The 22,814-nt window shown below is 48.6% G+C and overlaps 1 protein-coding gene across 1 annotated transcript; it reads left to right on the top strand.

The window, feature by feature from the left end:
* Window positions 1-392: 392 nt before the first annotated feature.
* CUNH6orf89 (chromosome unknown C6orf89 homolog) lies at window positions 393-21,425 on the top strand. Its single transcript, XM_005428110.3, has 7 exons — window positions 393-595; window positions 1,972-2,137; window positions 14,102-14,256; window positions 14,570-14,691; window positions 15,746-15,872; window positions 16,534-16,657; window positions 17,026-21,425. Exons 1-7 carry the CDS (start codon window positions 407-409, stop codon window positions 17,109-17,111), a joined length of 969 nt encoding a protein of 322 aa, XP_005428167.1. The 5' UTR covers window positions 393-406; the 3' UTR covers window positions 17,112-21,425.
* Window positions 21,426-22,814: the final 1,389 nt, after the last annotated feature.

Genomic DNA, 22,814 nt, shown 5'->3' with positions numbered 1-22,814 from the left:
AGCAGGGCTGCTGTGTGTGATGATCAGCTTTGTATTGTTGGCTTTTGTACTCGGTGAGCAATTGCTTTATGGGACGGATTCATTTGGAGGAGATGAATAAATGGAGTTTCATGGATTTCTGGGAAGCTTTGTTCATTTACATAAGCTGCGAATCTCGGCCGGTTCTGCTCTTGTCAGGAAATTTCACGGCTTCTTTGAGTCGGTGGGAGATCCTGAAGCAGCAGAGACTATTAGAGTGCAGCTCAGTGTTGTGCTGTTGGCTGGGAGCAGGTTTGCTCCAGAGGAGCCTTCCTTCTTTCCTGGGCACTGCCACATTCCTGGGATGGCTGTGCTACAGGGCTGTGTGGCTGCAGTTGATTCCTGTTAACACACCCCATCTCTCCTCAGGGATTTCTCCTTGGAGGCCATGGAGCTTTCAGCCAACGAGCTCAGCATCTATGACAAGCTCTCAGAGACCATTGATCTGGTGAGGCAGACTGGCCACCAGTGTGGCATGTCAGAAAAAGCCATTGAGAAGTTCATCAAGCAGCTCCTGGAAAGAAACGAACCCCAGAGGGGCCCTCCACGCTACCCTGTCTTAGTGGCTCTCTACAAGGTAAGATGACTTTTGTGCATGAACACAGCATTTGAGGGTCAGGGTTCTCTTTTGCACCTGAGCTTTTTATTTCCCATTACTTTTTCTTGATGAATTTTCCGAGATCTTTATTTAAAAAGCTGTGAAGTGTAGCTTCTTTCCTTCATGCCATGAGCTGCTTTGAGAACAGGAGATATCTGCTCAAGATTTGGAATTGCTCATATGTGCTGTAAATTTATGTTGTCCACATCTTCCTCTCCCATAAATTATTAAATAATGAGATTTGGATTGATTTTTCAGACTAAGATTCCTAGTGTTGGCATCCTGGATGGAAATGTGAGGAAAGAAAGAGATCCTTGAAGTTCAGGGTTGAGTCACGAAGTGAACATGGCTCTTTTTCTGACCCTGCCACAAACTTCTAAATGTCTTTATTCTCCTTCTGGTCTATGGAATAAAGCTATTGTCATCATGCTTGATGGTAGAAAAATGTTTTAAAAGCCTTAACTAAAAGATTCTGTAAAAACTTTTACAAAGTGAGTGAAAGGATGCTATTGTTAGGTAGGTTTGAGACCATTCAATCCCAGACTGGTTTGGGTTGGAAGAAATCTTAAAGATGATCCAGTTCCAAGTCCATTCCATGGGCAGGACTCCTTCCACTAGACTAGATGTTTGCTTCAAGTCTAAAAAGCTTCCCACTGACATAATATTCAGTAATACTTTAGTGTCATCTCTACAAATCCATTGCAATGGATTTTATTTGGAAAAAAATTCAAGCTCTCTTCCTCATGTCCTATAAAAAGCCATAAAATGAGGCAGGAGAACAGGAAACTGCAAATTTGAACTTTCAGCTTCTGTTCTTGTTTTTGCTGTTGATTCAGTTTGACTTTGGCCAGGGGGAGAAATGCGTCATGTCATCTCTTTAAGGCTTATTTGGGATTCTGGTATGGAGGAGGGAGCTGGTGCCAACTCTGCCAAAGTATTTCGAGGCTTGACGGATGTTTGCAAAAGCCACAGGGTTTTCCTTGTGTAAGAGGCATGGCAAGAGTGCAAGCTTTTATTTGATTAGGTAGAGAGGAAAAGGAACTATCTGTAGATAATCCTGATTGATCTCATGCTGGATTATTTGCAGTGCTAAAATACAGGAACAAAGCTGTTTGTGTGGCTTGGGTTTGAAGGCTGCTTAATTTCATCCGTGGACAGCCCTAATAATAAAACTGGCTGACAACTCTGTGTACATAAATAGCATTGCAGCTGAACGAGGAGACACAGCAAAAATAAAGTGTTCATGCTGTGGTGCACAGCCACAGCCCTTTGATACCAGCAGAAGGTGTGTCCTGGTGTGAGGACACCTCAGCTCCTTGCAGTGCAATTAACTCCATGCCTGTTTTCCCTTGCAGGGACTGCTCACCCTGGGCTTGGTGTTGCTGACTGTTTACTTGGTGATCCAGCCCTACAACCCTCTGCCACCTGAAGCACCACTCTCCAGAGCCCAGGCCTGGGGCTCCCTCGTCGGGCACATCCGGCTGCTGTCCCTGCCCATTGCCAAGAAGTACATGTTGGAGAGTAAGGAAATGTTTTCCCTGCTATAACAGAAGCCTAGCAAGAAATACCAACTTAAATGCCAGCCACAAGAGTCACTCGAATGTCTCCAGGGTGCCACAAATGTGTTGCTGGCTTGGCATCATGGTTTTCTCTTTTCTTACCACTGTACTTAAAAATAGCAGCCTGAGTTCTAGCTTCGCTGGGACTGAAGCATATTTTATCTCTAACTTGATAATTTTGTTCTTGCACATTCTCTTTTCCTTGCTTTTAACACCTCGGGTCTTTCTTCCACAAGAGTTCCCTTTTCTCTAGAAATCTTTGCACTTCTGAGAACCAGAACTGAGATAGCTCTGCTAGGGAAATGTCACCTTTTCTTGTTTTTTCTGAGTAAGGCAAAACCAGTTTCTCAACCAAATCTTGATATCTGTGAGCAAAGTGTAAAAACCTCAACTTTTGGCCTGGTTTAAGGAAAAGGAGTTTTTGCCAAGTGGCATATTGTGAAAGGCCTGGGGGGTTGAGTGCTGTCATGTTTACGTGACATTGAGGGCAGTGTGTGTGTGTGTGAGGAAGTCAGATAAGGGTTCCCTGTGAGGTGATCCCATCACAGGAGAGCAACATCCTAGATTTTCCTAGAATGGCACAATAGCAATGGAAAAGTTTGGCTATTTCTCATTCTTGGTTAATCATTTCACTGACTTAGCCTGGCAGGTGGATGCAAGCCTGGGCTCTGCCTCTGCTGGAACACAAAGACTGTCAGTGATGATAAAGCTGTGAATTATTTTGAGCAGGGATGTGGCACAATGTTGATGGTCTGGTGGCTCACTGTAAAAACAAACTCCTGTAGCCGTGCCCTTGTCATGTTTATATTTAGCTTGGGCACCTCATTGTGTTGGAGTTGTCTGTGTTGGCTCTGACCTTCCTGCCAGAGCTAAAAAGGGCTCCCTGAAATGCCAGCACCATTCTGCATTCTCTCCCTCCCTCTTGCTGACATGGGATTTCTGCTGATTCCAGTTTATATGGGTGGGACAGGGTATCCCCCATTGTTCCTCTTATTCCTTATGGATTAGGATACCTCTGGGAGTGAAAAACAAAGGTGAGAAGATGGCTCTGATAAGCACTTGACATTAGGAGCCTGCTTATCTACTGCATTCCAGCTTTTCCATGGGTGAACCCCTCCCTGCTCCTGTATTGAGATGGAATCCAATTTTAATGCTCATTTCACTTTTCACAAAGGCCAGGAGTGACAGGACAAGGGGGAATGGCCTAAATTTAAAGGCAGGTTGGACATTAGGAGGAAATTCTTCCCTGTGAGGGTGGGGAGGCCCTGGCACAGGTTGCTCAGAGAAGCTGTGGCTGCCCCACCTCTGGAAGCCTTCAAGGCCAGGTTGGACAGGGCTTGGAGCAACCTGGGACAGTGGAAGGTGTCCCTGCCCATGGCACAGGGTGAAGCAAGGTGAATTTTAAGGCCCCTTCCAACTCAAACCATTCTGTGGTTCTGTTGTGTTTGTTCAATCAGATTTTGTCCAGAAAGTTGACAGGTTCTTCCTTCAGGTACCACAGGGTCCCTTTGGATGAGAAGAGCCCAGGGAGGTTCCTTGGCACAGCTAAAGGTTTGTAGGACAAGGGCTGCCTGAAACCATGAGGATCTCCTTGTAAAGATAAATAAGAGCAGGAGCAGTTCTGGCCTACCTTTGGAAAAACCAGCTGCATGATGAGGAGATGGGGAAACATCCAGAGGAACAGGGGAAAAGGGAAGGATGTATAGAGAGGAAGGATGCAGTGTTGTTATTTAAATGCTCATAAAATCCTTCATGTCTCTGTGAGTCCTGTAAGTCTTCAGAAGTGATGAGCAAAAGGGTGGGCAGCAATCCAATTCTGGGGAAAAGAGGAGAGGGGAGAGGCAGTTTCTGCTCTCTTTTTCACAGAATTTGTTTGTGGTGGAAGCCACAGCATTTCCCAGTTAACAGATTGACTTGGGGTTGGCTGGAGTGACTTTGATCCTGGACAAGACCCTGGCTATTTAAATGGGAGAGTGCAGCACGCAGGCTGAACCTTGGCTGGGCTCCTGTGGGAATCCCTCATGTCCTGGCTTCCCAGCAGGCAGCTGCAGCCACCGACACTGTCCCAGTGACACTGGTGTCACCATCACAGCTTGCTGCCCAGAGGACACTGGTGAAGCCATCCAGCAGGGGTCTGGAAGAGGCAGCTCCATGGTTTGGGGCTGAGTGATCCCCCAAGCCTTTTCAGCCCTGCTTTTTGTTTGTTGTATTATTTTGCCCCTAATTTTGGCCTTGTGGTCTACTGAAGGGAAGGGGCAAAGCTGCATTTTGGGTCTTCTTTGTTGATGAGAGTTTAAGTCCAGGAGGTCTTGCAGGCAGGTTTGGTGTTCTCTGATCACAGAATGCCAGAATAGTTTGGGTTGGGAGGGACCTTTGCAGGTCCCCCAGTCCAACCCCACTGCCAAGGCAGGGTCACCTGGAACAGGTGGGTTTGGAATGGGCACAGAGGTGGGGACATGGCACCCCTGGCAGCTGTTCCAGTGCTCTGCCACCCTCCATGGAAAGAAGTTTGTCCTCAGGTTGAGGTGGAATTTCCTGTGTTTTACTTTGTGGCTAAAACATGTTGTTGGGCGCCATGGAAAAGTCCTGGCACATCCTCTTGGCATCCCTTGGAGATATTTATATGCCTTAATGAGATCCCCTCTGAGTCTCCTGTCTCTAGAAGGGAGATGTTTGCACTGTGCCTGAGCAGCAGAGAAAACCACTAATGAAGGGACTCGACGTACAGACTCCTCTTCCTTTCCCAATCTGGGTTCTGGGAAGAAAATTCTGAGGGGGCTGAGGATGCAGCTTGGAGCTTTCTGTGCTTGGGCACCAGTTCAAAGCCAGCTTGGGCTGTTCCTGTTGGAAACCACCTGTTGTCAGCTGGAGGCTGTGCTGGCACAGGTTACCCTGCCATGGACATGGGTGGTCTGGCTCCTTCCTCTGTGCCTGGGCAGGCAGGGGCAGCCTGGGCTGTGCTGTCCCTCCTGAGCTTTGGGGCAGCTTTCCTGTTGAGGTTCTGTTCCTGTTGAGGAAGCTTTCTGGGCTTGAGGTTGGAGCCTGCTCTGCTGGGAGGTGTGGGCTGAGCAGCCAGGTTTGTGTTGCAGAACAAGGGCAGCTCAGTTGTTGGGTTTCCCCTGAGAGGCAAGAGCTCCAGTCAGAGTCATGGTGAGGCTTTGGGAGGTGCAGAGGTGCAGGATGTGCTCCCCCCTCCCTCCTGCTGATGGTGGCCTGCCCTCCATCCTTGTGCCTTCCACCCAAGAGATGTGCTGTGGGTGACAAGGGCTGCCTGTCTGTCAGAGGCTGTGGGTGGACCTTTGAGCAGCCGAGGTGAGGAGCAGCATTCACAAAACTCTTTTGCATTGTTTATAGGATTGAGTCCAAAGTAAATTTCCTTTTTGCCTGTCTCTGTGCTCTCTTTTCTTGCTGACTTTTTTCCTGCCTGTCTCTGTGCTCTCTTTTCTTGCTTTTTTCCCCGGATCAATTCCCATATTAAACCTTATGTTCCCACCCTTTGTTCTTTGATAGCTGACTCTTAGACCCTTGGGTCTGTGCCTCTCTTCCAGCTGTTTTTGCAGGGCAAGGTCCTTGTGGTTGGGGAAAAGGTCTGTGGAAATGTGGTTTGCATTTGCTCTTCCTGAGCTGGTGTTTATGCAGAGCTTGTGAAAGCCCTGTTGCTGGGTCACATTGGCTGCTCTGGGCCTGCAGCTCTTGGCACATCAGCCCTTCATGTATAACCCCAGAGAGGTTATAAATGGCAGCAGGCTGTCAGACCTCTGGGTTTACCTGCTGTAAGGAACACGGTGTATTTTGATGGGTTAACTCACAGCTATCTAATGCTGTTCCAGGGAAATTTAGGACCTGTGCATTGTGGATTAATTTCTCACACAGGCTGGGATGGACAATTCCCTCTGTGTTTCAGTTCTCTGGTGCAAAATAGGGGTACAAGTGCTCCTCTCTCCCCTGCAAGCATTAGGGATACATGAGCTCTCAAAGTCTTCAGTAAAGCCAAATGAAAAGGGGTTTTCTATTATTTTAACAGAAATTTTAAAACCACACTGGTAGTCACTCATCTGATGTTTCTTTCCTTCATGACTGTGTCATCCCTATAGCTTTGCTGATATCTAAATATGATTTTTGATGTCAGCTGGTTGGTAACTGTTCCCTGCCAGCCATGCAATGATGTGATGAGCAGAGCATTAAGCTGCTCTCACATTAACTCATGTGTCTGCCCATGGTAAGTTCCATCCTTGCAGCTCAAAATCCTCAGCAGAGCAGGTCTGTCAATGGGGAACAGGCTGTGACAATTTGCACGTTGTACTGGTAGCAGTGCTTGTAATGACCTCAAGGAAAATCCAGCTTTGCTTTTAATAATGATACTTGGTCCTGGGCACACACATCCTGCATAGCACAGAATCAGCTGGGTCAGTAAATGCTCAGCACACCTAAAATCAGACAAAAGCACACATGGATCTCAGTGCTGGAGAGGAGATCCTGTGCAAGTTATCCCCAGCATGGAGAAGAAGTGTTAAATACCCCTTTTTGCCTAGATCATTAGGGCTAAAATCATGTTTACAGCTTTATGTGTAATTATTGTAGAGAAAGGAGCCCAGCTGGAGGAGCAGTGTTTAGCAACACCTTGTAAATGGCCTGTCACTGTGTTACTAAAGCCTGCTGGGTGCCAGAGCTATTTGTGGGGATGGGTCACAGCAGGCTGGGTTACTGGGGGAGGGCAGCAGCTGGTTACTGGGAGAGGGCAGCAGCCTCTGCCTCTTGGCTGGCCCACCTTGGGTTTAGCTGGAGGCTTGCCTTGGCACTTGGCCAGCCCCTGTCTCTTCCCTGATCTTAACCCTTTGCAGGCAAAACTCCTTTCCCTATGCTTCTTTCACTCCAGCCTTGGAGAGGTTTTATCCTTGGCAAAGCTTTGTGCAGAAGGGAAGCATCCAGCATGCCTGCCTTGCAAGGAGAGTTGCTGCTTCTTGAGAGCAGCCTGGTGCTCATCCTGCCTTTCCATGTGAGCTGAGCTCTCAGAGGTTCAGCCTTTCCCTGTGAGCTGAGCACCCAGGGGTTCATCCAGCCTTTCCCTGTGAGCTGGGCACTCAGGGGGTCATCCAGCCTTTCCCTGTGAGCTGGGCACTCAGGGGGTCATCCAGCCTTTCCCTGTGAGCTGGGCACTCAGGGGGTCATCCAGCCTTTCCCTGTGAGCTGGGCACTCAGGGGGTCATCCAGCCTTTCCCTGTGAGCTGGGCACTCAGGGGGTCATCCAGCCTTTCCCTGTGAGCTGGGCACTCAGGGGGTCATCCAGCCTTTCCCTGTGAGCTGGGCACTCAGGGGGTCATCCAGCCTTTCCCTGTGAGCTGGGCACTCAGGGGGTCATCCAGCCTTTCCCTGTGAGCTGGGCACTCAGGGGGTCATCCAGCCTTTCCCTGTGAGCTGGGCACTCAGGGGGTCATCCAGCCTTTCCCTGTGAGCTGGGCACTCAGGGGGTCATCCAGCCTTTCCCTGTGAGCTGGGCACTCAGGGGGTCATCCAGCCTTTCCCTGTGAGCTGAGCTCTCAGGGGTTCAGCCTTTCTTTGTGAGCTGAGCACCCAGGCATTCATCCAGCCTTTTCCCATGAGCTGAGCACCCAGGGGTTCATCCAGCCTTTCCCCATGGGCTTTGCAGCCCATGCTCTGTCTGACCCATTCCTGAGCCCAAGGAGCATGGGCCTGCTCTGAATGAAGGGTTGAGCAATAAGGCTGCTTGGGAGGTAAGGCAGGATCTGATTTCTAACTTGTTTCCTCTCCTCTTGCTCTCGAAGGATGTTGGTTTTTTTTCCTCAGCAGAGTTGAGCTGGTTTTTGCTCTTGTTTTTCATGCGCCCGCTTTGGGGGCTGAAGCATTTGGAGGTGGTTGTGGGTCACAGCATGTGCAGGGCTCCCTCCCATCACTGCACAGCTGCCAGTTTATCTGATCTTTTGTGTATGTAAACAACCCTTTTATGATATAACCTGAAAGCAACCAGCAGACATGTGTTGGCTCGTTCAAAGGGGAAAAAAAACGGCTGACTTCGCAGGGCGGGGTGGTGCCAAGCTGTTCATACTCTGTTACTTTGGCCTTGGTTCAGCCAGTGAGCTGTTTATTTGGGTTTGCTGGCAGTAAACTAACCCCAAACCATTGTGGTGCTGTGGAACACAAAATACTCTTCCTTTTGCTTCTATATTGTGAAGCCTCCAAAGTTTCTAGTTTCCTCATTTCCAGAGTGAATCCTTACTTTGGATTTGCTTTCCTGGGATCAGCATTTGCCATAGGTGGCCTCTTGCAGAGGCATTTAGCAGCCTGGCAGAGCTGTCTGTGCACTTGTGACACAGACATGTCAAACCTTTTACAGGCTGAGGCCACCATCAGGCAGGTGACAGCAGCTGGGAGGGATTTGTTTCCAAAGCTGTTCCTCTGAGGCAGATTGCTCATGCAGCACAAGCTGTCACTGGGGCAGGTAACCAGAGGTGCAGCTGGACTGTGGATGCTTTCCTGACAGCTTGGCCCCTGCCTTCCATTCTTGAGACTGGTAGGTGCAGATTTCTCCTGGAAATAATGCTCCTTTGCCCCAGTGGACTGTGAATTCCTCTTGGGCTCAGCTCAGCAGACTTGATTTCACAATGTCTGGTTGGATCAAAATCATTTTCATGCTTTGCTCGGGGTTGACTAATGATCCCTGTGCTGGTGGAGCAGCCGTTACCCATTAGTGAGATGAACGAGTAGTTCTTCAAGCTGTTGACTTCTACTCAGAACAACAATAAAGGGGTTCTTGATGGGGTTTTTTGTAGTTGTTATTTTGTTCCTAGCTGTTCCTAAAAATGCTGTGAACCAAACTGGGAGGTACTTTCTTGTCGTGGCATAAATATATTCAGTATACCCAGAGCTACAATAAAAGTTCAATATGAGGGAGGGGTGAGGATCTGGTGCTGAACAGGGACATTCTTTGTAGTATATATTTAAAGCCCCACTGTAATGCAGTCCTTAATCAGGACTTGCAGGCTGTAATTAATAATCCTTGTTTCCTGCCTGACTTACTTAAGAGCCCATCAGTTTAGTCTGACTTTGACATGACATTATAAATGATCAAATTAATTTTTAGCCTTGTGAAGAATTTGCAGCAAGATGGAAACATTGCTTGTGCAACAAAGTGCTCCAAATGCCTCTTCCAAACTGTGCCGCTGGTAACTACAGAGCTTGGAATTCCTAGATCTGTAAAGTAAGAATGAAGGGATTTACCTGTGTAAATGTTGTGATCATGAATTCATGCCTAAATTGTTTCACTATCCCAGGTTATTCCAAGCCCCTTCAAGCCTGGCCTTGAACATTTCCAGAGATGGGGCAGCCACAACTTCTCTGGGCAACCTGTGCCAGGGCCTCCCCACCCTCCCAGGGAAGAATTTCCTTCCAATATCCCATCTGTCCCTGTCCTCTGGCAGTGGAAGCCGTTCCCCCTCATCCTGACCTTGTCCCAGATCCCTCTCCAGCTCTCTGGGATCTCCTTTAGGCACTGGAAGGGGATCCAAGGTCTCTTTTCTTCTCCAGATGAACAACCCCAGCTCTCCCAGCCTGGCTCCAGAGCAGAGGGGCTCCAGCCCTCAGAGCATTTCTGGGGCTTCCTTGGGACTCACTCCAGCTCCACATCCTTCTTGTGTTGGGGTCCCAGAGTGGAGGCAGCTCTGCAGGTGGGGTCTCACCTGAGCAGGGCAGAGAGACAGAATCCCCTTTTAATGAAACACCCAGGTTTGTTCAATGCACTACAAGAAAGGACAGAGAAATGTCTGAGGAATATTCAGTGCACAGCCATTTTTGGGAGTCCTGAGTTCATCCAGTGCGTGCTGAAATTGCTTGAATATTCCAAGGATTTCATTCTATGTTTGCTTGAATATTCCAAGGATTGGCCCCAGTGAAGTATGTGGTAGGTCTGGGGCATAGCCTCATCCTCAGAAAGAGGGATCTGGGATTTGGAACCAGCCTTTGCACATTGTGGAGCTGCTCAGTACATCAGCCAGTCCTCTGGGGAGCTTCCTGTCAGTGACTGTGGGTGATGGCAGCAACAGCCCCTGCAGACACAACACCTGTGGGGCTGTGAAGTCCTGGGGGGTCTCCCTGGGACCAGACTTCTCTGTGCAGACCTGGCTGGCACTTGCCTGGTGGAGATTGCTACAGCCTTGCAGCCCTGAGTGCTAGGGAGCAAACCAGTGTGGTGGGGAGCCAGCAAACTGCCTCAGCACCTGCAGTGCACCTGCAAGCAGGAGGTTTTGTGTTTTGAACACTTTGTTAGGGTCAGGAGCAGCCCTAGGCTCTGTATCCTGCAGGAACAAAAGTTCCCCCTTCTAGAGGCTTCCCTTTGAACCTTCTGCAGTGGCAGATTGATCCTGCACCCTCTGTATGGTCCCTAAGAGAGCAGGGCTTGCTGAGATCCTGCTTTCACATCCATGTGGGCAAGTTTCCAGCAGTTAATTTGCTTTGCTGCAATGGGCAGAAGCAGGGCCAGATCTTCTCAGGAGCCTTGAGTTTACAATCTGATCATCCACACCCAGCATCTCTGGGGCTGTGCACACACACCCCTCTCTTGTGCTGTGGGCAGCCAAAAATTTGGGAGATCCTCTGTGAAAACAGCCAAGAAGGGCGGGGTACTCATTTTAAATTGAGGGTGACTTGAAAATTATTTTTCTGCATAGTGGAAAGTAGAGTCATAAACTCCTTGTAGTATTAATCATAGATGTGTTTTCAGGGAAGGTTGTTGTCTTTTGGTCTGTGCTGTGTTAGCAGCTGAAAATCCCAGCCCTAGCTCTGCTAGGAGCTCTCCTGACACGGGGGAGGAGGCAGCTCTTGTTCTGGAGAAATAATAACACATAAAAGGAAATATGAGGTGGTTATGGCCGATAGGGAACTGAAGTTCTGTTGAACAAACCAAAGGCTGCCCCTCAAAAAGGGGTGAGAAAGCAGAGAGAAGTTGGCCACACTTCTGTCGTGTAATGGATAGTTGGATGTGTCACTGCTCCAGCTGCTCTCCTGCACTCCAGCTCCTCAGGGATAATTGCCCACGCCCAGCGCTTCAGCGTGTGGATGGGAGTGGATGGGACCGTGGTGTGAGGGCTGTGCTGGGATGAAAAGAGCATCTTCCATTTGCATCCCTGAGCAGTGTGTGTGTGCACAGACAGCGCCGAGCCTCCACCAGAGCAATCCCCAGGGTGTCTGGGCAGGCAGGGTGATAATGTAAAAGGAATGCAGGGAGTGTAAGGAGACAAAATCAGCATCCTGGGTAAAATCCTGCCCTGGTCCCCAGTGGCAGTTGGCTCCTGTGTGCACCATCTCTCCTCCCGCCCTCCCTGGGAAGGGCAGGCGCTGCCCGTACTTGTCATGCCAGTCACACACATGCTGGTGCACAGACTAACACCCTCCACAATAAATCTAAAAGATTAATTACTAGGGGAAAAAAAAATCCCACAACCCCACTTGCAGCATTTGAAATGCATCTCAGCCAGTCCTCTGCTCTGGTTATTCATGGGGAAAAGAAATCACCCCCTGAATCGAGCAATTGAGAATGCAAATATCCCAGCCTGGCTCAAAAGAGGAATCAAGCTCTGTACTGTCAAGCTGATTAGCATCCTGTTCCGTGGGGTACTGCCCTGAGCCCAGAGGGAAAATTTGGGGACAACTGTGCTTAATGCTTAGGGATGAGGTTTCTGAGTTTTGCCCAGAGAGAAATTACAGCCTTGCTATGCCCCATCTGATGACAGACCATAGAGATGTTTTCGTGTTCTCTTCACAGCGACTGCCCTTTCTCTGGTGAGATCTTTCAGCCTTTTGTTTCCTGTCACTGACCAGCTGTTTTTTGTGAGTTGAGTTTTTTTGTTGTTGTAAAACTGAAGCTTTCCACAGGCAGTGGAACAAAGATTTTCTTTTTTCTCTTGTGAGCGGGGAGGGAAAGTACATTGGAGCAGTTTCTCATGGGACTGGGACTTCTGCTTGCAAGAAGGATTTTACACTTTGTTTTGCCTTTTTTGCCCTTTCCCTGAAAGCAGTGTAGATGCCTCTTCCAGAAAGACTGGGAGTTATATCCTGATCCCTTTCAGTCCATATCCCAGCAGTAGGGTGGGAAATGCAGCATTTGGGAGTTGGAAATACTCAGCAAGAAAGAAGCAAAATGAATCCCAGTCTGCTCCTTGTTGTTATGTCCCAATGAACATAAATCCTCTGTAGCATTCCTCGTGGCCCGTTGCAGATGTCAGAGGGGAAAATAAAACAAGAGTTTCTCTCTGAAGTGCTGCTCATCCCTTCTTAGCATGTGCAGGAGCATGAGTGTGGCTGGAAATTGCAATGGCAGTGATAAGCAGTTTGTGCATGGTCTTTTTTGCCCCAAAAAGCTGCTGTGCATCTTTGTTTCCCAACTTGATTTTTCAGCCAGACTTCACTCTTCTTTCTCCCTTTGCCATCCTGTCCATTTTTCCAAGCTTGCCTGCAGCCATGTCCAGGAGACTCTGGGGCTGTTTTGACATGTGCTGGCAGGGTGGGCTGCTGGTGAGGACAGATCCCTGGATATTTCACATGTGTCCCAGGCCTTGGGTTTTTCCTGACCCACCCTGACAGATCAGGCCTGGGATGGGTTTGCTGCCACTGCCCAAGTTAAGCCTCTCCTGTTGGATTAAGGCTGTCACTGCCATAAAATTTGTGTTTGAAGTGGAATTTCCATTAAGCTCTCCCATTTCTCACAATCTGCTGCTGTATCTCCAAATGAAAAATTTGTGTTGGGGGCGTTTAGAGTGGACATCAGGGAAGGGTTCTTCCTCCAGAGGATGCTGGGCACTGAACAGGCTCCCCAGGGAATGGGCACAGCCCTGAGGCTGCTGGAGCTCCAGGAGTGTTTGGACAACACTCTCAGACACAGGGTGGGAGTTTGGGATGTCTCTGTGCAGGGCCCGGAGTTGGAATTTGATCTTTGTGTGGTTCTGCAAATTAGAGCCACACCCTTTCAGAGTGGTGGCTGCTCTGCACATCCTTTACATAGAAATGCCTGGGGGTGTTCAGCATTGTCCTGCTCATTCCCTGCTGCAACAAGTCCTTTCTTTTAATGTTTCTTTGTTTTTTGGGGAGAGCTGTTAATTGGAGGAGGGAGGCTGGATAGAGGCATCAAGTTGTGTTTTATTGTAAAAATTAAATTTTTGAAGATGTAAACATATGCATTGTTCGTTGTAGGCCAGTTCAGCTGATTGTGGTGTAACAACAATTTTTGGAATTTAAAATGAATGTGGCTGTGGCCCAGGGGTTGCTCGTGCTGGGACTTTTCTCCCAGTTTCATCTTCAAGTCAATGCATGGGATGAATGAAAACAGCAGCAGCATGTCTTGGTGAAATCTGACATTTTCCCAGCATCTTCTGCACATCAGAGATTGGGCAACCATTGCCTGGGACAAATTTCTAAATTAACACAGTGGTAAAGGGGAGGGTGATGATTTCAGGTAGATCCTAGCAGGGTTCATGACACCAGTGCCAGCCGTGTGGGAGTTACTCTTTCCACCCTGGATCTTTTTTTGGTTTACTGGGTGTTACCTCCTTGATAACACCTTTGGGTTGCTCGTTTGCTTATGGAGTTGTTTCAGTTTAATTACACTACATGTGATGGTTGCCATTCCTCTGTTGCTCATGGAAGGGTTGCTGAGCTTGTGTGCCTCATGTACAGAGAAATGGAATTTCCATGAGCTCTCCCATTGCTCACAACCTTCATCTCTTATCTCCAAAATGTGCTGGAAACATTCCCTCCAGTTCCCTGCCTGGTAAAGCTGCTTCTTTTTGAGTTACAGCCATCAGAAACGATAAGAAATCTCAGTGTTTCATGTTAGGGATAATGAGTTTGTAATTGAATTTGTCTCATTTCCATTCTGTTTTTGGTCTTACTGAAGAGGTTTCCCTTGTTTCTTCCCCAGAATGCCAGGACTGGTGGGCAGCAGGTTGCAGACAGAACACTTCTGCACTTCCTGCAAACTGCACAGTCTGTTCTGCTGTGAAAAGCCTTCACATAGTGACAGACTTCAGAGAGCTATCAGAAAAGCTCCAGAGGCATCAGCCTTTTCTAATCAAGGTAATGCAGCAGGGATTTGTGAGGGTGATGAGTCCAAATGCTTGAACAGCACAAGCCCAAAACCCCTGCCCAGTATTTTCACCCATGAACTCAAACTGCTCATTCAGGACATGTGTCTAAGAAGACATTTCACTCCTGTAAAGATGTGGGAGGAGAGAGCTCCCTGCATTGTTCCTCTGCCTAATGATCATTGCATTTGGACACTTAGCAATCCATGTGGCTGTTGCTCTTGGATATTTTCTAGTGGGAGGGAAATGGGAGCAGGGGGCAGCCCTGTGGGCACAGCTTTTATCTTTGTTTCATGTTCTTTAAGACAGGGCAGCACCTCTCCTATGAAGAACTGAAGCATTTTCAATCCCAGGATCCAGAACTGGCAGAGGTTATAATAGAAGAAAATTCAGCTGGATTATGGAGCTGCCCATTTTTCTTTCCCTGGTGAGTCAGACAAACCATGTGATGGATGGACACATCATTTCTGTAGGGGTGCTCAGGCTCTGCCTGTGTGAACCACCAGTGCCTGCAAGTTGCAGTTTAACTGGAGGGAAGGTGTACAGGAGTGGGTTTCAGGCTGCTTCTGCTTGCTGGCACTGATTTGTTCTGAGGATGAGACTTCTGCACTAAAAATGGAGAGTTGGTGCTTGGTCTCCAGCTATTGCTCCCCTTATAAGATAAAATTATCCTAGGGACTGTTCTTCAGTCTGTAAATCATCTGGGCTGTGCTCTGATCGCCTGAGACAACTGGTTCACATTTCTATCACCTCTGTCTGCTCAGTGGAAATCCTCCACTGCTGGTGCTGACTGAGAAGAGATGCTATGACTTCTGCAAACACTGAAAAGTGGAAGTCAAAGAATCCTGCAGTTTGTGTTTGGTCTTGTGCAGAAAATATGGCCAACTCTCATCCTGCCCCTGTTATCCAAAAGCTCTTTGCCAAAGATTTTAATGGGAACAAGACATGTGAGCAACTCGGAGCTCTCTAAGGTCTCAGAGCCAGCACTGGTAGAGGGATGGTCAGGGTACAGAAGAATTAATCATGTCAGTCCCCTAGACAGGGATGTAAAGATAACAAGCCCCACCTGGCCTTTTCCAGTTACATTTCCTGGTCTAGAGAATAGCTTGGATCCCCCCTGCCTCACAGTGTGGGTTCAGTTATGGTTTTGTATGATGCTGCCTCTCTGCATCTTTTGTAATTAATGGATCTGGTCAATGACTTGGATCATTTTAAAGGAAAAGGGGAGGGAAATGAAGTTCAGGTATCCATAAGGATCTGTTTGCTCCCTCTTTACATAGTCCTGGTGCAAGAGTCCAGAGGAAAGTGGGAAGGAGCAGATTTAGAGGCTGAGGTTGAATTTTGCTCCTGACTCCAAGGGCTGGTCTGTCGTGCTGTTTATCAAGCATGAACATTTGGCAAGAATTTTTATCTGAAAGTAGCTTTTAAATGCAAACATTATCATTGTATGATGATTCTTTAATATGGGCTGGTTTGTTTAGGAACAAGTCTGTGAATAGATCCCGGATTCTCCAGGAATTTTTCCCTGCTTCCTCTTTGCTGTCCTTCCCCAAGACAGTGTCTCTGGAGAGCTGCTTCCTCATCCGCCACCCAGACTTGGGGAATAAGGTGAGAAATTAATTCCAAAGGCATTCTCTTCTGTCCATGAGTTGTCTCCCAGCAGTTCTGAGTTTTTGTGGGATTTGCAGGGTATTTTTAGCTGATACAGTCCTGGAAAGGAGCTTTTGGGGTTCTGTCCATCCCTGTGTAAAGTGGCATCTCAAGGTGGCTGTGCCTCCCAGCACTTGTGTCCAGTTTGGGGCAGGAGATACCCTGTGCCCATCTCCCTTGGAGCTGGAGATGTCACAGAAACAGAGGGACTTTAAAGATCTCCTTGTTCCAACACCCCTTGCCTGCTCCACTCGTGTGTCTGGCCTTGCTCTGTAGTTGGGTGAGGTCTTTCTGTGCACAGTGGGGCAGAATTGTTTTAAGAGCTGCATTTTAGGAGCTGTTCCTAGCAGTGAGTCTCATTCTGAGACACTTCACTGGCCTGATCTCCTCCTCTGTGTTTTCCTGAGTTGTGGGGATGTACAGGCCCTGCCTTGCCTTGGAGCAGAGGAGAACTCTTGCATGCAGCTGACCTCAGCTGAAATTCTGTGCTCCACTGGTAACTGGTGGAGCAGCAAACTTGTTGTTTGCTCTGTCTCACTTGCCTGCAGGGCAGTGACTGTCCCTGCTTTGGGCAGACAGAGCCAAGGAAAGCTTTTGAAATCCTCTCCTCTTGTCCTAGAGCTACAGCCTGCACAGCCTCTTTGCTGTTGGGAGTGGGCAGCTCACCCTGACTGTTGCACCTCTGGACACGTGCAGAGGACACTGTGAGGTGTTCAAGGTGGAGCTGGAAGCTGGGGATTTGGGTGAGTACCAGAGCTGTGGCTTGCAGGGGCTGGGAGTGGAATCAGGAGACTGCTTCCAGCTGGGCCTTTTCTGTCTGACACCTGGGATGGTGGTTTGTGCCATTGTCACCTCCAGACTGGTGTGTGCCTGCTTGTCACAGCACAGGGAGTGATCCTCCTGGACTGGGAGCTTGTGACCTGGAACTCCAACACTGGAGATGCTCCAAGCTGAGCAGTGTGGGTACACAATGAGTATTACAAACCCAGTGCCCACTGAGGGAAGTGTCTTTCCAAAGAGCTCCAGCATGACCACATCCCTTTGTGGGAAATGGGAGCACTCATTAAGGATGGGTTCATCTAACAGAGCCTCTCCATTGCCTCTTCCCAAGGTTATGCCAGCACAGATCACTGGACAATGAGCTTCATGGCCAGAGGGACAGAGCCAGCTGTGATTTGTGATGGAGCTGCCAGCTAAGGATGCTGGGGTGGGAAAACAGAGCTGTTCCCAGGACAAGAAGACTTTCAGCTTTGAAGCCAAGGCAACGTCTTGAGAGGAGCAAGCCAGGGCAACTGGGGCAGGCAGCTTTGCCACCCTGCATGTTTACAGTGTTTAAAAAGGACTATTTTCCTGACCCTTGAGGTAATCCTTTGCCTTTCCTCAAATGTATTTTGGGAGAAGCTCAAGCTATTTATGACCCTCCCTGTCCCCTCAGGTAAGCCCTGAGTTTGCAGCAAAGGGTTTTTTTTCCAGGAGCAGCAGATGGATTTCTCAGGATGAGATTCACCTTATGTTCTTTGTGGATTATGGCACTTCTGAAACTTCCTGGGGGGTTTGGGAGTGGATGAGGTGTGTGACATTTCTGTGTACATTCCTCCTGAGGAGGAAGCTTTGAGCCTGTGTAGTCAGGCCAGTTCTATAAAGGGAATGAATTGGTGATGCGTCCCAGCTCTCCCTCACGTCCGCAGCTGTGTGAGCCCTGCAGAGCTGACCTTGGCTCCTGCTCCCTGGATGGGGACAGCCTTGAGCCTGAGGGCAGAAACTCTCACCCACTGCGTCCTTCTTGTACCAAAAGAATCCCTTCAGGCCTCTCTGTGTTGTGATCACCCTTCTGCAGCTCTCTGTCAGCAGGTTGTGAGTGAGTCAAATGATAATTGTGCTTTTCTTCACCTCCGCTTCCTTTCCTGCAAAAACACCAACACACATCTTAGAGGTGCTGGCAGTGCAGGAGTTGTGGATGGAGCTGGGGCTGGGAGAGAGCAGCTCTGTCCAGCTTTCACCTCAGACACCAAGAGCTGCACAGCCATTCTCAGCTGCTCCTTGTGTTTGGAGGCACTGCCTGCGTTCCCAGCCCACGGTACCTCTGGGAGCACCTGAAACCTCCCTCTTCCTTGGCATATTTTTGCATTGACTCCTTCCAGACCTGGAACTCTGTCTTCAGAATGAACGTTGGTTTTTCCTGGGTCCTTTCCAAGCTGCCTTTGCGTGTTTCCTGCTGCTGGAGCAGCGCTGTCTCCAGTGCCCTGAGAGAGGCTCGGGTTCGGGGTTTGCAGACTGTGGATGCTCCGGTCCCTTCCAAGCCTGATCCTTTGGGTCTGATCCCACTGCTGAAGATCATTTACAGATGTGTCAGGCTGAACTCATAGGCCAGGGCTGGAGTTCAGGACATACTCTCACACTTGTTAATATGGAGTTGGGAGGGGTTTTGGTTGACAGCGAGTTAACTCTGTTCTCAGGAGCAAGAGCCTTTTTCTCTGTAAATATTTTAGGTACATGTAAAATGACAGATTGGGAAAATGTCTGTCCAGCCTTTGTTTTTGAGGAGAATGGGAGCAAACATTGTGCTAATCTGATTAGGAGTTGACAAAAGCTGCCAAGTGGGATGACCACTTCTGGCTCCTGTACAAGAATAAGGCAGAGGACAGTTCCTGCTCCAAAGAATTTAGTCTGAGGCCTTGACATTACAAACATTTCTATGCATAACCCTTGTTTTTCTCCTATCAAAACAATGAGAACAAGCCCAGCACCTGTGTCAGTCTGTGCATGGCCCTTGGTGCTGGACACACACCAGATCTAGTAGAACCAAAAGGGGAGAGTCTGGCTCTCTCAGGATAGAAAAGGACTAATATAATTTGTTACCAAGTATTAAAGGGAATTGGACTAATAGAACTTCCATTAGTGTTCTCACTGCTTGGAGTGTATTTCACACTCATGACACTACATTCAATCTTGTACATGCCAAGACACACACATACACACCACCCCTCTCCCTCCTCTTAAAGCCTGGGTCTTAGTTAATGGAAATTTGGGAGTTCAGTGATGGCAGAATTAGGGCCTCATTAGTGACTGTTGCTATTTACACTTTGGCAGCTTCTCAAATCAAACTCAAAGGCTGACCAGGTTACTTCACCTCTTACTGCTTTTGTATCTGACCCATTTTTGTAAAACATTTGCTCAAAGATGCTGCTGGAGCCATTCTTGCTGAGATTGCGGCGGTTTGGTGACACTGTCACTGCTAAGTGTCCTTGACTGTAACTTGTAGAAGAGCTGCGGAGACAATTCCCAAGTGTCTGTGAAATGCCTGGATTTTGAGAGTCACACTTAAGCCATTGTGGCTGTCTGGCTCTTTCAGGAAGAAGCAGAGAAAATGGATCTATTTACAGTTGCTGTTTGGACTAGGGGGAGGAAGGGGCAGGTTTGTGCCTGTTTAGCAGAAATGTTCTCACGTAGTGCTTCTCCCTTCCTCGAAGAGTTGCAGCCTTCCTCGAAGAGTTGCAGCTGGTTGGACAGGAGCTGGTGAGTCTGGCCTGTTTGCAGAGCAGCCTTCCAAGTGCACTTTATGGGCTCTGCATAAGTTTCCAGCTCTGTCTCAGATACATTGCATATGTCCCAGCCTCGCTCCCTTCGGAGCTTACATCATTTGTTTTTAAGCTCTCCGGTATATTTTTTCTTCCTCTTCCAAAGGCTGTAAGGAATTAGCTGCTAAACTAAAACAGGAGGGCAGTTCTCCTGCTGATAAAGAGTCAATTTTGGCCGAAGTGCAGAGCCCCAGTCTGCAGCACAGCTTCCAGAGCAGCTCCTGTCTCCAGCTGCCAGAGGAGTGGTGCTCACACCTTCCACATCCCAGGGCAGGCAAGGAGCCACGGTGGGAAACCCGGAGGTGAGGCCACAGTGGGAGAACTGGGATGGCCAAAGGGAGGTTTTGATACCTTTATTGCAATTAAGCCCTGGTCGTCTTCCACATCCAGAACTCCAGCTTCCCAGAGTCCCTGGAAAGGCTGCAGGACTTCCCTGGAGAGGCTGGTGGTCCTAGTGGCCTGCTGGGGTGGAACAGGGCTGTTCCTGCAGCTATTGAGGTCACAGCCATGATTCACAGAGGGGGTGTCCCACCATGGTCTCCCTCACCTCAGCTCCCCTTTTGCACTCTGTGCTGGTTTGGACAATCTCCCACTCCCCCTCTGCCCAGCTCACACAACTTCCCAGTTAATACATTTTAAAATCCCTTTGTGTGCTTCAGAGCTCATTGCCTGTGAGCTGGGAGATGGATTCCTCCTCACCCCACATCCCAAAGGTTGCAAAGCTGCTCTGAAATCACACCAGAAATTGGTACTACCCACGAGCCCAGAGGAGGGGGCACCTCTGCCCTTGCCAGGCTGGAAGGACAGGCTGTCCCCATCAGCTGGGCAGGAGGATCGTGGTTTGAAGCTGCTCCCCAAAGCAGGGGTCACTGACCAGTGCTGTCAGTCAGTCCTGAACTCAGGGTAACTGAAAGGAGGAGAAAGGATTATTATGATTTACTGCAGTACCAGGAAATCAGCGGCCCCCACGGGAGCCAACCTGGCAGTTTCTATTGATTCTTTTTTTTCGCTTTCTTTGTTCCTTTTCATTTTTTTCCCTGCCCACTGTTATTGCACACATTGATTCCCCTGAGGGGTCTCTTTGCAAGGCCCTGGAGAGCTTTGAGTCAGATTCCCCATGAGTCTCCAGACTGCAGCTTCTCCCACCAGGCCTGTTTTTGGAACATTCTGGAGGAGAAGCTGCTTTGTCTGGGCTGGATCAAATCCCTTCCCTCATGGCCTCCTGGGCTCCAGCAGCAGCAGGAGAGCATCTCATGGTAGAGATGTGAGCTCTGTAATCCCCAGTGTCTCAGAAATGGGGATCCTTCTGCCTTGGAACCCTCTTGTTCCCTCCCTCCAGGAGGGAAATTTCCACACCCCAATCCCAGGTCCTCATTCAGCCCCATGGCCCCCAAGAGAATTGAATGTTTCGTGGGGTGAGGCCATTTTGATGGGTGCACAAAGAGTTTTTGCTTCCTGCAAACTAAACTTTCTCCTCTTGGTAAATTTTGTAGGTAGAACTTGATATCCTCCTCTTCAGGAACCTCCTCCTTGTAAAGGGCAGATTTAGTGTCCTGCTGAGTTAGACAAGGGAGATGCTGGACTTCCCTTTGCTTTGGAGATTCAAACAAATGGCAGGTGATTTATTTTTAGCATTATCTCCTTGTCTTGGGGAGGGGAGCCACATTCTAAAGGCTCAGAGGTGCTGGGAAGTAAAGCTATATATGCATAAAGACTGTTTCAATGCTGAACACTAAACTTAGTGATGGATTAAAAAAAAAAAAGAATGTGAATATGCACTTAATGCAGAATTTTATGGATGGTCCTAATTTAATATATTGCAAACTTTGTAAATACTTGGGAAAAGCCTGTAAAGTATGTAAATAAATGAGATTTGTATGTAAGAAGAATAAAAAAGTTTTTAATTTTTGCAATTAAATACAAGTGTTAATGACCCTTTTCCCTTTTCCTGATTTTTATTCTCATGTTGCATGTCCGCTGTTGAGGGGTTCTTTAACATTTTTTGGTACACTTTTTCTAAGGGAAGTGTAATTTTAAATGAAAAGTCAGAACACTTTTCTTAGGAAAATGTCATAAGAAACACTTTGTGAAAAAGGAGCAGTTTGGGAAAGGTTTTAGCCCGATTTTCTGGACAAAGTTGATGCAACAGCTTCGCCTGTCCCTCCTTTCTTTTCTTCCCAGCAACAATCTCCATCTTCCCTTCACAATCCAGTTGATTTTAGCCAAACTTTGAGGCGTGGAAGGCGATAAACTCCTCCAGAGCTCATAAATCCAGGCGAGTAGGGAGAAAAGAGAGATCCTGTTACTCCCACAGCAGTGCAGGAGCCTGTTAGACACCGGCCAGCCCCACTGGAGACCCTCAAGATGTGAGTCAGTAGAAACCCAGGCTTGGTCACTTCAGTGCTGCAGAGTGGGGCCTTTTGGAGCCAGCAGGCTGGAGCAGAGCCTGTCAGGTGTTGGTGGACAGTCCTGGGTGGCAGCAGTTTTGGGGTGAGGAAACCTTCAGGAGGGTGGAGGAAGGGATGGGACAACAGGGATATGACTCTGGCCAGAAACTCCCTGGAAAAGCTGAGGTAATTCTGGGATCCCAATGCTTTGGGACAGTGCACAAAGGGTTTCTGGAGCTTAAACCCAGTGTGAGACCCCCTTGATCCCTGTGGTGGGGTTGAAAGGGTGCAGCCCTTTTTCCTTGCACACTTTGAATCCGTCCCTGCTGGGTTCCCAAGGATGAGCAGGTGACACTACCAGACATAGGAAAGGTTAATGGGGTGTTTGGGGTCATGATGGGTGTGGCTCCTGTCCCTGTCCCCATGCAGTGGCTGCTGCTCCCTGGGGTGGGGCATGGGCTGTTCCTTGAGTGAGCAGAAGGAAAGCTGCATTCCACATACCCTGTCAGATAGTTTGGTTATTCCAGCCAGCCCTGAGAGCAGCATCTTTGGGGTATGTAGGGATGCAAGAAGGAAGGCTGCAGTCCACTTGGAATTGAGTCTGGCAAGGGATATCAAGAACAAGAAGGGCTACTCCAAGTGCATCAGCAGCAAAAGGAAGAGTAGGGAAAATGTGGGGCTGCTGCTGAATCCAGTGGGTGTCCTGGGCATGGAATACACAGAGAAGGTGAAATTACTCAACACCTTCTTTGCCTCAGTCTTTACTGCTGAGAGCAGCCCTCAGGAATCCCAGATGTTGGAAGTAAGAGATGAAGGGTGGAAAAAGGAAAACTTCCCCTTGGTCGCAGCAAGTTGAGAGAGATCAGCCAGGCAGAGGTAACACCCATAAATCCATGGTGGGATGCACCCACAGGTGCTGAGGGAGCTGGCAGAAG

This window comes from Geospiza fortis, unplaced genomic scaffold (genome assembly GCF_000277835.1).
Source record: "Geospiza fortis unplaced genomic scaffold, GeoFor_1.0 scaffold391, whole genome shotgun sequence".
In the NCBI taxonomy this organism is placed as follows: Eukaryota; Metazoa; Chordata; class Aves; order Passeriformes; family Thraupidae; genus Geospiza; species Geospiza fortis.
This window is presented reverse-complemented; position numbering and strand designations above follow the sequence as displayed.